The following is a 13,880-nucleotide window of genomic DNA, read 5'->3' on the forward strand; positions in this document are numbered from 1 at the left end:
GGAATTATCGTACTGATTCAGAAGATCTGTCTCGCGCCAGAATGGAGAACTACGAAAGAAATATAACAGTCTAGGTATTGCTAATGAAGCCCGTAAGAGATAGACAGCTGAGTGTGCAGAAATCTTAGATAGGCGAGTGAAAAAGAAATCTAATTTGGATATTTTGTCCAGTCACACGATGCGTCGAGTGTCAGTGTTTAGTGCTGCACCTAAAAGGGAGGCTCTGTCTGGTGATATAAGTTGAATTCCAGGTGCGACTTTGTTGAGAAGGGTATATAGGATGTTAGCCTGTTCGTTTGAGACTCCCAGGAAACCAACTTCACACTTGCTGAAATTGAGATTTAATCCAATCTCGCAAGATTGATTATAAATCTTTGTCAAAGCTTCCAGGACATCTTTCTTGTCTCCAGCTATAGTTTCATCGTCGAGATACTAAATGTTTAACTCAGTATTGATGTTGCTGACAATAGATTGAAGTGTCAACGCAAATTAAGCAGGTCCTAGGGGGTCGCCTTGTTGAACACCTCGCTGGGAGAGGATGTCGTCTTCACCAAAGAATAGGTGACTAGGCTGTGAATAGCATTGATGTATGAAAGCGTATATATAAGGGAAGTGCGTTTCTACAGCTGTAAGACTAATTATATACACATGCATTAAGTTTCGTCACCAGATGTTTCGGCCACCGATGCGGCTTTCGTGAGGCTCTATTATTTAAAGAAACTATGCGTTTAGGACCTGAATAAGGAAAAATTACCAAAGATTGGAAAACCCATTTTTTCCAGATCAACAAAAATGTGTTCTTGTCTTATCGTTTGTATTTGCAGCTTTATTAAGTCTTTACATACAAAAATAAATAAATAAACAAAACTTTTTTGTCTGACAAACTTTTTTTTTCCAACCACAATAAACTAGTATGATGTGCTGACAAACTGCAGCAGTAGCCAAAAATTAGCTCTCAAAAAAAAAAAGTTTACTAAAAGTTCTTGATGTAAAAAGTTCAGGATATCATTACAGATACTTGTTCTTACGAGTTACTCAAATATTTCTAAATGTAACATACATAGGATGTTTCAAAACAACACTAACAATGTTTGGGAGGTAATTCCTGACACCAAAGTAAGACGAAAAGTATAGACCAAACTTGGTGCACAAATGCTTCCTTTCAGTATTATACGCTACCGAAAACATGAGAAAAAAAAAAATTAAAGGTCCATAGCTCCAATACTATGGGACCTACCGCAGTGGGGCCACGACTTTATTTAGGAACTAGTATGTGCCGTATCCAAATACCCATGTTTCAGAATCTTGCAGTACTTCCGGAACAATTTTTATAGAGGTAGTAGGTAGTATTTCAAATTATATGCTCGTAATCAAACTGCCTCTATAAAAATTGTTGCGTAAGTACCTTAGGATTCTGAAACATGTATTTTCGGATAGTGCACATATTTTTATAGAGGCAATTAGGCTACGGGCATATAATTTGAAGCACTTACCAACTACCTCTATAAAAACTGTTCCGAAAGTACCGCAGGATTCTGAAATATGGATTCCCAAACGTTGTCAGTGTTCTTTTGAAACATCCTGTATGGTATTCTTCTTTTAACGGTAAGAAAACTTTATCATCACAGCGAAATTCATATACACTTTTTTTTTCTCCGAAACATTCCTCATTTGGGTTTTAGAAAAGTAACAAAAAGTGGGAGAGACTTTAGGGAAGTCAGAAATTTAAAATAGCTCAACGTATTGATGGGACTTAGTGTTTCAACGTACAATGACACATACATTTAATTGAGTAATTCGGTGTTAGCGCATTTACTTCCAATGCTAGAAGTGCTCATCCCCCTACCCTGAAATGCCTGGGCGCAATCCCACCCAAATTTACCATCCCCCTCCGTAAAAGGAAGTAGAAGACAGAGGAGGTAGTAATGACAAACCCAAGTAAACTTACTTTATACACTAAATTTTATTCAAAAAATTGCGAAGCTTTCCCGTTTTCCAAAGCAGCATTAAGGTATAATCAAAGTTCGTTTAATCCCCGAAAGAAGAAAAAAAAACTCATGGGTGCAACTTGCGTCTTAAAACCTGCCTGTTGCCACCCCTGCACAAGACCATTAATTCTGTTTTCTTGGCAGTTCTTACACGGTAAGCTTTCGAATTGCCTCACAATAGTGAATCAACACCGTAAGTTTGTTTCTCGTGGACACTGAATCCAGAACTACGCGCGTTAATAATTCAGGAATACTGGAAAACAATAATGGAAGTTTGAACAAAAACTAAAATTTTTATGAATGTATGAATGGCATTTACCGTCTGACGACAAGAAACAAATGTAGAGTTGTTCTTGGCAATTTTGATAAAGAATCAAGAAAAAGTATTTGAAAAAAAAAAAAAAAAAACATTAGAGGTGTGTTCAAAAGGTATCGAACCTTTGATTGACAAAAATATATTTATTGATTTGCAAATCGAAATCGAAAACACTAATCCCTTTCTAAGTAGTCTCTTTGATAATGTACACACTTCTCCCAGCGCTTCCGCTATTGTTGGAAACACTTCTGAAACGCAGTAACCAACTATGCGTCGCATTCCGCATGATGTCTTCTCTTGACTTAAATCAGGTCCCTTTTAGTGTCAGTTTCAGCTTGGGAAATAAAGTCACACGGAGCCATGTCGGGTGAGTAGGCAGCCTGACGACGCTAAGGAATGTTCTATTTGGCGATGAGAGCCTCAATCAAATTTCGCAGACACTCTACTCATGCCCAAATTCTCGTTCAAAATTGAATGTACCGATCCGATTGAACGGTGACCGCTTGGGTATCGACAAGCTTTTGGCAATTGTCACTTTACAAAAAACAGAAATCCGACGAGCGCTCACCACACGTCTTCACTATTAGCCAACTGCCAGCATCTGACGCTTTCTGCGAGCGGAAACAATTTCACCGCGAGGAACCGGTTCTTGGAGCTCCGGTTTTCAGAACCGGTTCCGGGCCTGGATCTGAAAACTCGGTTCCAGACCTGGATCTGAAAGCCCCCAGAAAGACCCGTAAAGGAGGCACAAAGTTCATCTTCAAAAAAAATGCAAAGAGGACCATGCGCTTGTGTCTTCCCCGCCCAGACCCGCTTGTGCCCCCAGAAAAAATTTTGGTCCACCAGTGGGTGTTTAGCCAAATGAGTTGGCCAATTTGCCTGTTTAGCCAATGAGTTTGCCAGTTACCCAGTTTATTTAACCAAATGAGACAAGCTGCCGCCGCCTGGGCGCCTGCCTGTCGCTTCCACCATTTCATCTAGCACACTGTTCACAGCCTGCCAGCAGCTCGGGTTTAGCGTAGGGATGGTCACAAAGTTTCGGTTCCAGTGGAACCGGTTCTTGGGGATCCGGTTTGCAGAACCGGTTCCGTTCAGACCCGAAAACCGGTTCTACCAGGAACCGGTTCTGGCCATCCCTAGTTTATGCAGGGGAGAAAAATAAGGTTCGATACTTTTTGAATACACCTCGTATATAAGAAAAATTAAATTCCTAGTTTTACATCTCACAGTTATATCCTGTAGGCTCAAGGAGATGGATGATTAATGGAACTGAATGATTATAAAATAAGTGGTGGAATGAGGGTGTGGGAGGAAAACAAAACCAGCAGACACAATGTTGTCCACCACAAGCTTACATGGTCTGCGATCGAACCAGGTACTCTTCGGACATAAAGGTAAGCGCTCTACCGCTGAGCTACCGTGCCGCTTTATATCCTAAAAACTGGATGAAATAAATCCAAGACTATAACTGGTTACAAGAGGAAAATTTCCCGAAAGGAAAATTCCCATTTTCTAAAACAGATAAATGCATGGCAATGTCATTGGTCATTTTGCTCAGGTTAAAAATCTTCCCTTGACCCTATTATTAGTAACAAACACGGGAAAATTTGTATGACATAATTCCACACTTCCACATTTTTTTTTCTTTCTTTTTAACAAAGCCAGGCCTTGCAACACTGTTAGATTAGTCAATGCATCTCTACGTAAGGAAGTCAAGGAAAATCCTATCTGCAAACCTTTCTATTGTCACAAATACTGCTAAAAAAATAGATATGGGAGATAAGCTTATCAATATTTTTCAACAATAAAAAATAATATATTTTTATCTATTACAAGAATAGCAAACACACTGATCTCATACTCAAGATAAATAATCACTACAAAGAGTACAAGTGCTTAAGGACAAGCCTCCACCCCTCCTCTCCCCGTATTACATGTTTCCATTCAAGAAAGAAAAAGTCATGAACAAAAACAAGGTCAAAAAATAGTTATCTTTGATGCGGATGTAAAACCGTTTTCTGCTAGAACAATTAAAAATGCAATTTGGGTAAAGTTTTTGGAAAGAAATGTTCAGGGCTTTATTAAAAAGATACCACTCGAGCATTCGTCTGACAGGACTTTTGACTTTAACGTCCCTAATCAACACCGAGGCTAAATGATTGGAGTAGACTAATTTCGAGTTTAACGTTTCTTTACAGCACCGAGGCTATATAAGACGATAGTTGAAATTTAAAGTAGGGAAAGAACTTCCACGTGAATACGCCCACAAAAAGCACGCACAGTAACCTCTTAACAACGATGAAGCCATTCTCAGTACTAATGGGGAATTTGGCTTTTATGGCATTATAAAAATATGATATGAATTAGCCTGAAACATTACAAAGAACGATGGGACAAGATATGAAAGCACGATTTGCGCTTCTGTTCAAATTTTCACCCGAAATGTTCCGCTCTCACAGGGGCGTAAATAAGGGCTCCCGAAGCACGCATTGAGGGACTAATGTTTTCTTTATTCTTCTACGATCGTTCCATAAGAAGGAAGACCTCAGTAATTAGTGTGGTTTACCATACACTTTATAAAGAGCCAGGATACGCTAAAATTATTTAATTAGTAAATACCTAATTGCAGGCTTTCCAAAGCTAATGAAAAAAAAAAAATATAGAAAATCGCGACGAAAAAATATAGGTTTCATGAAGCTGGGAAAAAGAAACATTTCAATTATTTCCGATATTGAGTATGACAACTTAGTCTTACGAAGCTGAAAATACGTAGCAATTAAACTGTCTGGGAACATGTTGCAAAACAAAGCATTGATGTCTTCACAAGAATTATAGATGTAATCCGATGCAGCAACTTTAGCAGCCCACAAAGCCTTAGCGATAATTTTTTTGTCAATATGGTTTTGTTCCAGTGATTGCGAGATACATTACTGTTCAATGACACTTGGCCATCGTGAATCGTAAATATACATTGTTGTGCACTTCTCTGAGTTTGTAATATGTTTTTTTGTAAACGCGTGCTGTACAAGAGCACTCTTTGCACGATTAGCCACTGAGAAGTATTTGTTCCACCAAATGCACCATAGAACTTTTTAATGAATATGACAAAACTAGTTTATTTTTTGTTCCATTTTGTAGGTGTATGAATACTTTTTGCGCTAACTGTATATTGTTTGGTATATTTATATTTAGACAATTATCAGAAAAGGACGAAACCAGAAGAGTCTCCATTCAACCACCCTACTGTGCAGACAAAAGGCCCTCCAACCATCCACACCTTATTTCCTTGTGTTATTTTCACAAGTGGAAGTAGCAATGCCACAAAAATATAGGTGGTTTCGTTAAAATGTAGGAAATATAAGAGTTTATAGGAAGAGACGCAAATATATAGAAAAAATGGGAAATATAGGAGCATTGGAAAGCCTGTAATTGAATACAGGACGTAAGAAAATTATATTGAATATGTATCCTACAGCATCCACATTGGATAAAATCATGAAACCATAAGAGTTCTGAAAAGATTTTTAGAAGATAAAAATTTATTTCTTACCGTGTTATTCGTAAACATTTCGATATCACCTTCATTTCCTGTATAGAAAAATATTGGTCCTCCTTCCTCTTTGTTCCAGTAGGTATCATTAATCAGATATCTCATCTGAAATGTTTGATTATTGGCGAAATTGAAATGATCAACCTACAAAAAACAAAAAAACTATTAGTCTACACTGAAATGAAAATCAATAACTTCACACTATTTAAGGCTTCTCTTTAATTAATATAGCTGGATTCCATTACATAAATAGATAAATTACAAAGAACAGTTCATTCACCTGTTCACGCCTGAATGCGTCAACTTGTAACTATTTCCTTTACTGTTTCGTCAGTCAGAAATTGTTGAGTAGTAATACTTCAAGAATTTGAGTTCTGGTGTATTATCTATATATTAAAATGCTGCGTTTATGTTTGTGGCCAAGCCTTTTCGACAATGAGATCTCGAAAAACCACAGCTGTAGAAACGTACTGTTTTTCCTGTGTGTTTCAAATTTTGTGTAGACCTGCCAGTTCTTTCAAATTTTTAAAAATCTTGTCATTATTTTTCTATTCAACATTTTAGGGGCCGTTTTGAGCCTAAGATTAATATTATAGCTAGGGCGAAGGTAAGGTTAACATCCTTGTTAGGCAACCAGTAGAAAAGTTACGTACAGCGGGTTGACGGACATTGCAGGCGCTTTGCTTAAATCTGAATGGCAAAACCTACTACATGCCGGCAACTTCAAAGGCCTCAAAAGCCGCCTACTCGAGGCGTACTCGGATGGATATAGATTTAAAAGAAAAAAAATATCTCCATTTGATATCATGTCACTTCTGCAAATCTGGCACAAACTCACTCGAACATCTACACATGAAATGCTATTTGTCTATAGGAATTCAATCCCTTTATGAATTTCTGCTACTAATGAGGGAAACCTCAAGCTTTCGAAAGCATAGTGCCATTCTGTAACAGCGTAGACATTTTTTATCATGATTTTTCGTCATTGTCTCTTGCAGTATCAAACATGTTATTTCAGAAACAGTTTTCTATTGCTCCTTTAACCTGTCATTTGGAGCAGACAGTAGTTGACGGAATAATGAAAAAAAAAAAAAAAAAAAAAAAAAGTTATGTGGAAAAAGTTTTGTTAACATTTGATTGAACAGAGAAAGGAACGCAGATATTGTAAAATATTTTGAAAGACATTATTGAATATGTACTTTTTATAATAGTGAATATGTGTCATTCATAATAGTTGAGGTCATAATGAAAGGAAAATTGTTATATTTGAATGAACAGAGGAAGGAACGTAGATATTGTAAAATCTTTTTCAATACATTTTTTATTATTTTACTCTATTTCTTCACAGTTTGTTATTAAAATACTAACATATCCTCATTTTATTGTCCTAACAAACCAATACATATTAGCAGTAAAGTGGTTTAGATTGATCGAGCTCCAGTATTTCATGCCCCCCCCCATTACGAAATACTGGCTAAACGAACCAATATATGTTCCACTAAAATAGTTTTAGAATAATCGAGCTCCTGGTTGATGACTACAGTACTTCATGTCACGCCCCCTCCCCTTTACGAAATCCTGGCTACGTGCCTGATTACGTAGAACATAAAACAAGAAAGGATAACAAGTGAAAAATAAAGACATAATGTTATTAATTTTTGTGATAAATGAAATAACAGAAATCTGGAGAAAAGGGGACGTTTGGCAATTTCTTTTTCTAACAGAAGGTTGTCTTTGTTTTCTTAGATTTGAGGCCTGTTAACAAAGGATAGAACCGTGTGGGTGTTTGGGTAAATTCCAAGAATCGTTCTCTTGTACCGAAACAGTCTGTAAAGTTTTTTTTTTTTTTTTTTTTTTTTTTTTTTAACGAATGAACGACTTGGTTAATTTAGTAACATGGAAACAATAGTGATTCAATTTTTGGTGTAGAATAAGTATAGCCTCGCCACAAGATAGAAATTTTGTGGATACCATTGAAATATTTCAGAAGAATCGTAGAATACACGAAGTAACATATCAACACATACACGAAACACTATAATGTACTTTAAGGTTATCAGTCTTTTTCAACGAAACCGGGAACGCTTTTCAACTTCAGTCACAGAGCACACGAAGTTTGTCTCGGAGATTGTAAATTCGATAGCTAGTTCGCAACTTTAATGCATGAGGACGATGTATGTAACCACCACGTTCAACAACGACATCTCGACAAGTTTATGGCTCTCCAACTGGAATAGTGGACAGCCCGTGTGCCTTTAGTGCACATGGTCCCGAATTCGATTCTTGGTGGAAGGGCCAAAAAAAAACGAAATTTCATAATCATTAATATTCCATATCCTTTAGCCTAAAGGATATAACAGTACAACATTAAAATAATATAGAAAATAATGAAAATTATTTTTTTTTATTAACTTATCAAACGTACTGTGACAGTGACAGTAAACGGAGTGGGTTCTGGAAGTAGGCGTGTGGCTGTTATCTTGAATTCAATATGACAGGTGTTCAGCCCAACACGCAGTGTCTTCCTGACTAAGTTTGAACCTGTTCCACTTCTGGTACAAGTTAGAGGAAGAAACTCAACCTAACGTAACCTCGAATGCAATATTACCAAAATTAACCTATCAATGTTTTTCTACTTTGTCATCTACCATCACTGACACGGCTGCTCCCTACTGATCCTCTGCGTTCCTGCCCTGACTCGATTACATATAATTCTTGCTTTTAATGGCAATCTAGCACAAATTAGTTCAGGTTTTAAGCACAGTTGTTTTAATGGCATACCTTTGAACGTGGTATTTATACCGGTACCCTTAACAAGTATGCTCTCCTAAGGTGATTCTGCACTCTGTGATTTAACTCCTTCCCTAAGAAACATTTTTTAAGGTACTAAGGCTGAAATTCTTGATCAAAGAAGCAAATATACAATGAATTTAAATATACGTACCAAACACAAAACAATTATATATATATATATATATATATATATATATATATATATATATATATATATATATATATATATATATATATATATATATATATATTGCACATACCCGGGAACATGTTATGTAACCTAACTAAAGCGTCAACCTGTGTGTATATACAGTGGCGTACTTAAGGTGTGGCTATCGGGCTCAAGCCCAGCTGGAATAAATTTGACATATGCACAACTTCATTACGATTTCTCGACACCCAAAAGAATATAAGTGTTCATTCACGTGTTGTGCATAGCCCCTCCCGAAACATAATCCTAAATATGCCACTTTTACTCCAATTTCCATGGGTCCGCCTCCAGTGCCCTAGCCATGTAAATACTGTTCGCTTCTGATTGAAGACCCGATTCTCTACGCTCCTCGCCTGCATCACTGCTCGGGCTTCAATACTTTCCGGCAGGCCACGAACGGAATTGCCATGTTTAAGCATACCTAGCACAAGTGTGCAGTTACTAACAGAATGCGAATTTTTAAGGCTTTCGGAAACGCACTGTACAAAAACTCCAATTTGACGTAACGAGCAACCAACCATACTATGCATGCGCTCCGATTGCTAGTACGTGTAGGCGTGTACCGTATAATTTTCTTTAAAAATAAACCTTCTCGGTTTCAATTCAACGTTCCTTTTAGAGCCAAAGACATATAAGAATGTATAGTATAAAGTGGGGGTTAACTGCTGTATCGCCGGATGAATTTTAGGAAATTTACCGGGTCATTGAAGAATTTATTTAAGCTTGTGAGGAAGAATGAGTGAAAGCCTGGTAAGGGGAATAGTAACAGTTAAAGTGTTTTTGATTTTGTAAGTGACACTGCATGTGGAGGTAGATGGACTATTTCGCGGAGAGGTACATTGTTTTACTATATGGATCCATAGGTAGTAAAATGTCCAGAAACATTTGGGCAAGTCTTTAATTTGCCCATTTCATGTCGAGAACAGAACCTAACCAACCTCTGCGGGGCTTCTAACCCGCTCCTCCGACTACTACTTATTTTATGGATCCGTATAGTAAAACGGCACGCCTAATAACTCAATCTAACGTTAGTTAATATAATCCAACCAATTATAACCGAATGCAGTACATTTTGGTACTTTTTTTTTTCGATTTTTAAATTGGTCCAGTGATGCGAAGTCGAACCCAAGTACACCAGTTCGATCATCTACCTTGATTTTGGATATCTCCATCATCTCATCATTCTGTAGTTGTGAGCTTAAAATGTATTAAATATGGATCACTTAACATTTTACATTACCCGCTCTTTTGAAACCTCGACGTCGTAGAGCTCATGCCGGGAATGTCAAGAGTTTGCTTTCTTAAATAGAAAGGAAATTCGGATCGCATTTATTATCTCCCCGAACTCATTTCATGGCTTCAGAACTGAGCACCTTGTTTTTACCTAAATTGTGATAAAGCTAGAAAAAACGGACCCTGCGAGGCTTCTGATCCTTCTTCGCACGCTGTCGCTCGCTCAGCTACATTTTGTGGGATAACACTGGAGATCTTGCTGGAACTCTGGATATGTGCAAGATTGGGCGAGATACTAAATATCAATTGAATATTCATCATGAAGAATGAAAGCTACAACAAAAAAAAAAAAAGAAAAAAAAGAAAAAGAAAAAACCTGGTTTTACTATACGGATCCATAGTATAGTAGTAGGAGTAGAACGTTTTTTTTTTTTTTTTTTAGAAGGCCCGCAGGGGTTCGTTGGGTTTTGTTCTCGACATAAAATATTTTTTCCGTACATTTTAGAATCTGTGGATCCGTATAGCAAAACTGCACCGAAAAAAAACTAAATAAACTAAATAAAAACTAAGTAATAAACTAATAATAAAAACTAAACTAAATAAAACTAAACTAGCAAGTTTCAACATGAGAACCAACAAAAAAGAAAAGTCTAGTCTGGAAAATAAATCTGGACCCTTCAACCGGTAATTCATTTTGTATTATTACATTATACGTTCTATGTACTGCAAGCATATAGCCTGTCCTATTATTTAGCAAACAATGCAAACACTTTACAGATTCATAGCATTAAGTTTGTTTGAATAAGCCCAATAGGAATCTACCATATAAATTAATGTAAGCTGACACCGCCTAGAGTTGAATCGGGATTCACGTAACTACTGCACATGAAAAGCTGTTGAACGTAAGTTACTGTAGTCCAAATAAAATAAAATATTTAGTGGTATCAATTGACATTCGAATTTTCCGTGAACAGGTCTCGAATTCTATCCTTATATGAACTTGGTGATTTGGCATTGACTCATTCTTTGAAAAGCGCGGGTTACTATACTTTTAAAACACAATCTAATTACGAAAACCGGACTGTTGTATACTTACTGGAACTTTAAAATATTTTGTATCATATTGGTATCCACTGACACTTGCAACAACGATTATTTCGTAGAGAAATAAAAGCACCAATTTTGAAGACATCATCGTAGCGCGTACTGTAAACACACCACGAACCAGGGATCAGCTGTTTTGATCAAATCACGCCAGACGAATGACTAATGCGAATTCCTAAGCTGTATAGAGTATTATAACATCGATGGTATACATCATGTGACAGAGAAAAATAATCCAATTGTTCTTGGGTGTTTTTACTCCCATTTAAACGGTTGGAAGTCCAATATGAAAATATTCCATTGTTTATCATTCAATATCGATAATTTTTCCACTGCTTGAAACACAGTGAAATACTAAAGATAACTAAAAAAAAAAAAAAAAATCAGATATGAAGTCCTTGATACTAGGGATGGCCGGATCCGGATCTGGCCGGATCCGAAGATCCGGATCTGATTGGGTCCGGATCCTTTGGATCCGGATCTCGGATCTGGATCCGGATCTCGGATTTCGGATCTGGATCCGGATCTCGGATCTGGGTCCGGATCTCGGATCTGGATCCGGATCTCGGATTTCGGATCTGGATCCGGATCTGGGTCCGGATCTCGGATTTCGGATCTGGATCCGGATCTCGGATTTCGGATCTGGATCCGGATCTCGAATCTCGGATCTGGATTCGGATCTCGGATCTTGATTCTTATCCAAACCCACATCCCATCCAAATTATGATAAACATGAATATCTAAAATTCGCCGAAAGTAATTTCACGAAGTCCTGACAGTGAAGAAGAGAACAGAAAATTAAGACGAATATTGACAAGTCTATTTGTTTCCTTCATTCTACTCTAAAGATCAAATGTTTTGCTTACTTAAGAAAAAAAAATGATCCGGATGAGAGCTCAAATGTCGAATCTAGTTCCACTCGGTTGCAGGACCGAGATGAATATTTAAAATTCCTATTGACAGTTAAGAAAACATAAACAGTTAAGACAAGTATTGACTACTTTTTACGTAAATTTATCTTGCTCAGTCTGCTCAAAATATCAAATGTATACCTTACAATTAGATTTAATAATTATTTAGTAAATCACAATATGAGCACCGAGAATAAACTATGAATTTTGGTGCCTCTTATCTAGATTTGAAATTTCGGATTCATACATAGAATCAGGCTGAAAAATAAATATTTGAGATCTGGAAACCGAAACATGTGCTAGTACCAAGATCGTAGCCGTTTGTACAGTGGCGTATTTACGATTTTGTTTCGGGGGGAGGCTTTGCTAACTTTCGGGGGGAGGCTTTGCCTGAAAATGTGAAAATTCTGCAAGATATTTCATATAGTTTACTATAGTAAGTAAGATTTCGGGGGGGGGGCTTAAGCCCGGAAGCCTCTCCTCTAAATACGCCATTGCGTTTGTACCTAGGTAATGCGAGCGGAAGGCACTTGCACTAATTCCGCATGTAGTTTGAGGAACACGAGAAATTAAAAACAGATAAATATTCTTTTTCAGGAGTAAGTCGCGCTTTAACATGACTTTTCATGAGTGTTGTGTTCAAATATGAAAACTGTAATGACAACTTGTTTGAAATAAAAACCTTTTCATTTTTAACAATAAAATTAGGTACTTTCACATTGGAGAAAAATTAGCAAGGCACGTACCACTGATTAGGGTGCTGATTCTTATGGAAGCTTTCACTTGAACCGGAAGATTTCCGCATGTTAGTATCGGATTGCCACAATTCACCTTGCTGAAAGACGTGGTTTATCAGGAGGTCGGACAAGATTCTTTTGAACGTAGCCTGTAGACTGCTTCTAGTCTCAATTATTCCCATATAACAAGACTAGCCATATACATAGTCGGTTCAAAATAAGTTAAAATATCACTAATTGACCTTAAGGGGATAATCGTGATTTAAATATTCGTAAATCAGAAGAGATGTGAAAGTTAAGCGGTAAAATAAATCCGATAATTCCGGAATAAAGAGATTTATATGCAACCTAATGATAGCAATAAAACTCTTTATGTAACATTTTCAAAGCTAAAATTAACAGTTATCTTCTTGAAGAGGGTTTACGGCAACATAGAATATTACAAATCCAATTATTATAAGTAGTACCTCTGACAGCCCTGCATTTCACATCACCATCGCCCTTCATCCTGACAAGTGGGCAATTCACTTACCCACAATGACTTTTCAGGCGTTCCAGTGACATCAATATCTCAGTTTGGGTTTGGGATCATGCTTCGGTGAACTTTGACTATCACCATCAGCAGCTATTAGAGAATCAGAACTTATTTCTGTATTAGATAATGTGGGTAACTATAGCTTTTCGTCTATAGAAGTCGGAGAGTGTATGGTATTATCGCAGGAAATATTTGATACATAAAACTTAGATTGTCAGTATTTAGGAGCAACTTTTAAAATAATCAGTTACTGTAAATGTGCTACAGATTAGCCGAGAAAACCCGACAGCCATAGTCGAGTGGTCTGCGGCATTAGGCTGTGGATCCTTTTACTGTAAATGTCTTGCATTCAAATCCCGCTTCAAATGAACGTAAGCCCGATGGTAGGAACCAAAGGACTGTCGTGCCAAGAATTTAATTTGTTTTAATTATCATAAATGCCTTCTTTATTATTAAATTTTATCCAATATTTTCTTTTCAACCAGTTTGCGAAACTCAGAGC

General features: G+C 37.1%; 1 protein-coding gene across 2 annotated transcripts in view; it reads right to left on the reverse strand.

The window, feature by feature from the left end:
- Positions 1-11,538, reverse strand: part of LOC145681190 (lysosomal Pro-X carboxypeptidase) — a 46,041-nt gene extending 34,503 nt beyond the window's left edge. The window contains exons 1-2 of one of the 2 annotated variants that reach the window (XM_081752676.1): positions 11,188-11,538; positions 5,855-5,998 (exon numbers count right to left, since the gene is read on the reverse strand). In XM_081752676.1, the coding sequence (XP_081608802.1) occupies positions 5,855-5,998; positions 11,188-11,286 (243 nt within the window). In that variant the 5' untranslated portion in view covers positions 11,287-11,538. Of the gene's footprint in view, positions 1-5,854; positions 5,999-10,913; positions 11,061-11,187 lie in introns of those variants that run through there. The other variant, XM_081752678.1, reaches the window with a different exon arrangement.
- Positions 11,539-13,880: the final 2,342 nt, after the last annotated feature.

Source organism: Thermobia domestica, chromosome 3, assembly GCF_964235325.1.
Source record: "Thermobia domestica chromosome 3, izTheDome1.hap1.1, whole genome shotgun sequence".
In the NCBI taxonomy this organism is placed as follows: domain Eukaryota; kingdom Metazoa; phylum Arthropoda; class Insecta; order Zygentoma; family Lepismatidae; genus Thermobia; species Thermobia domestica.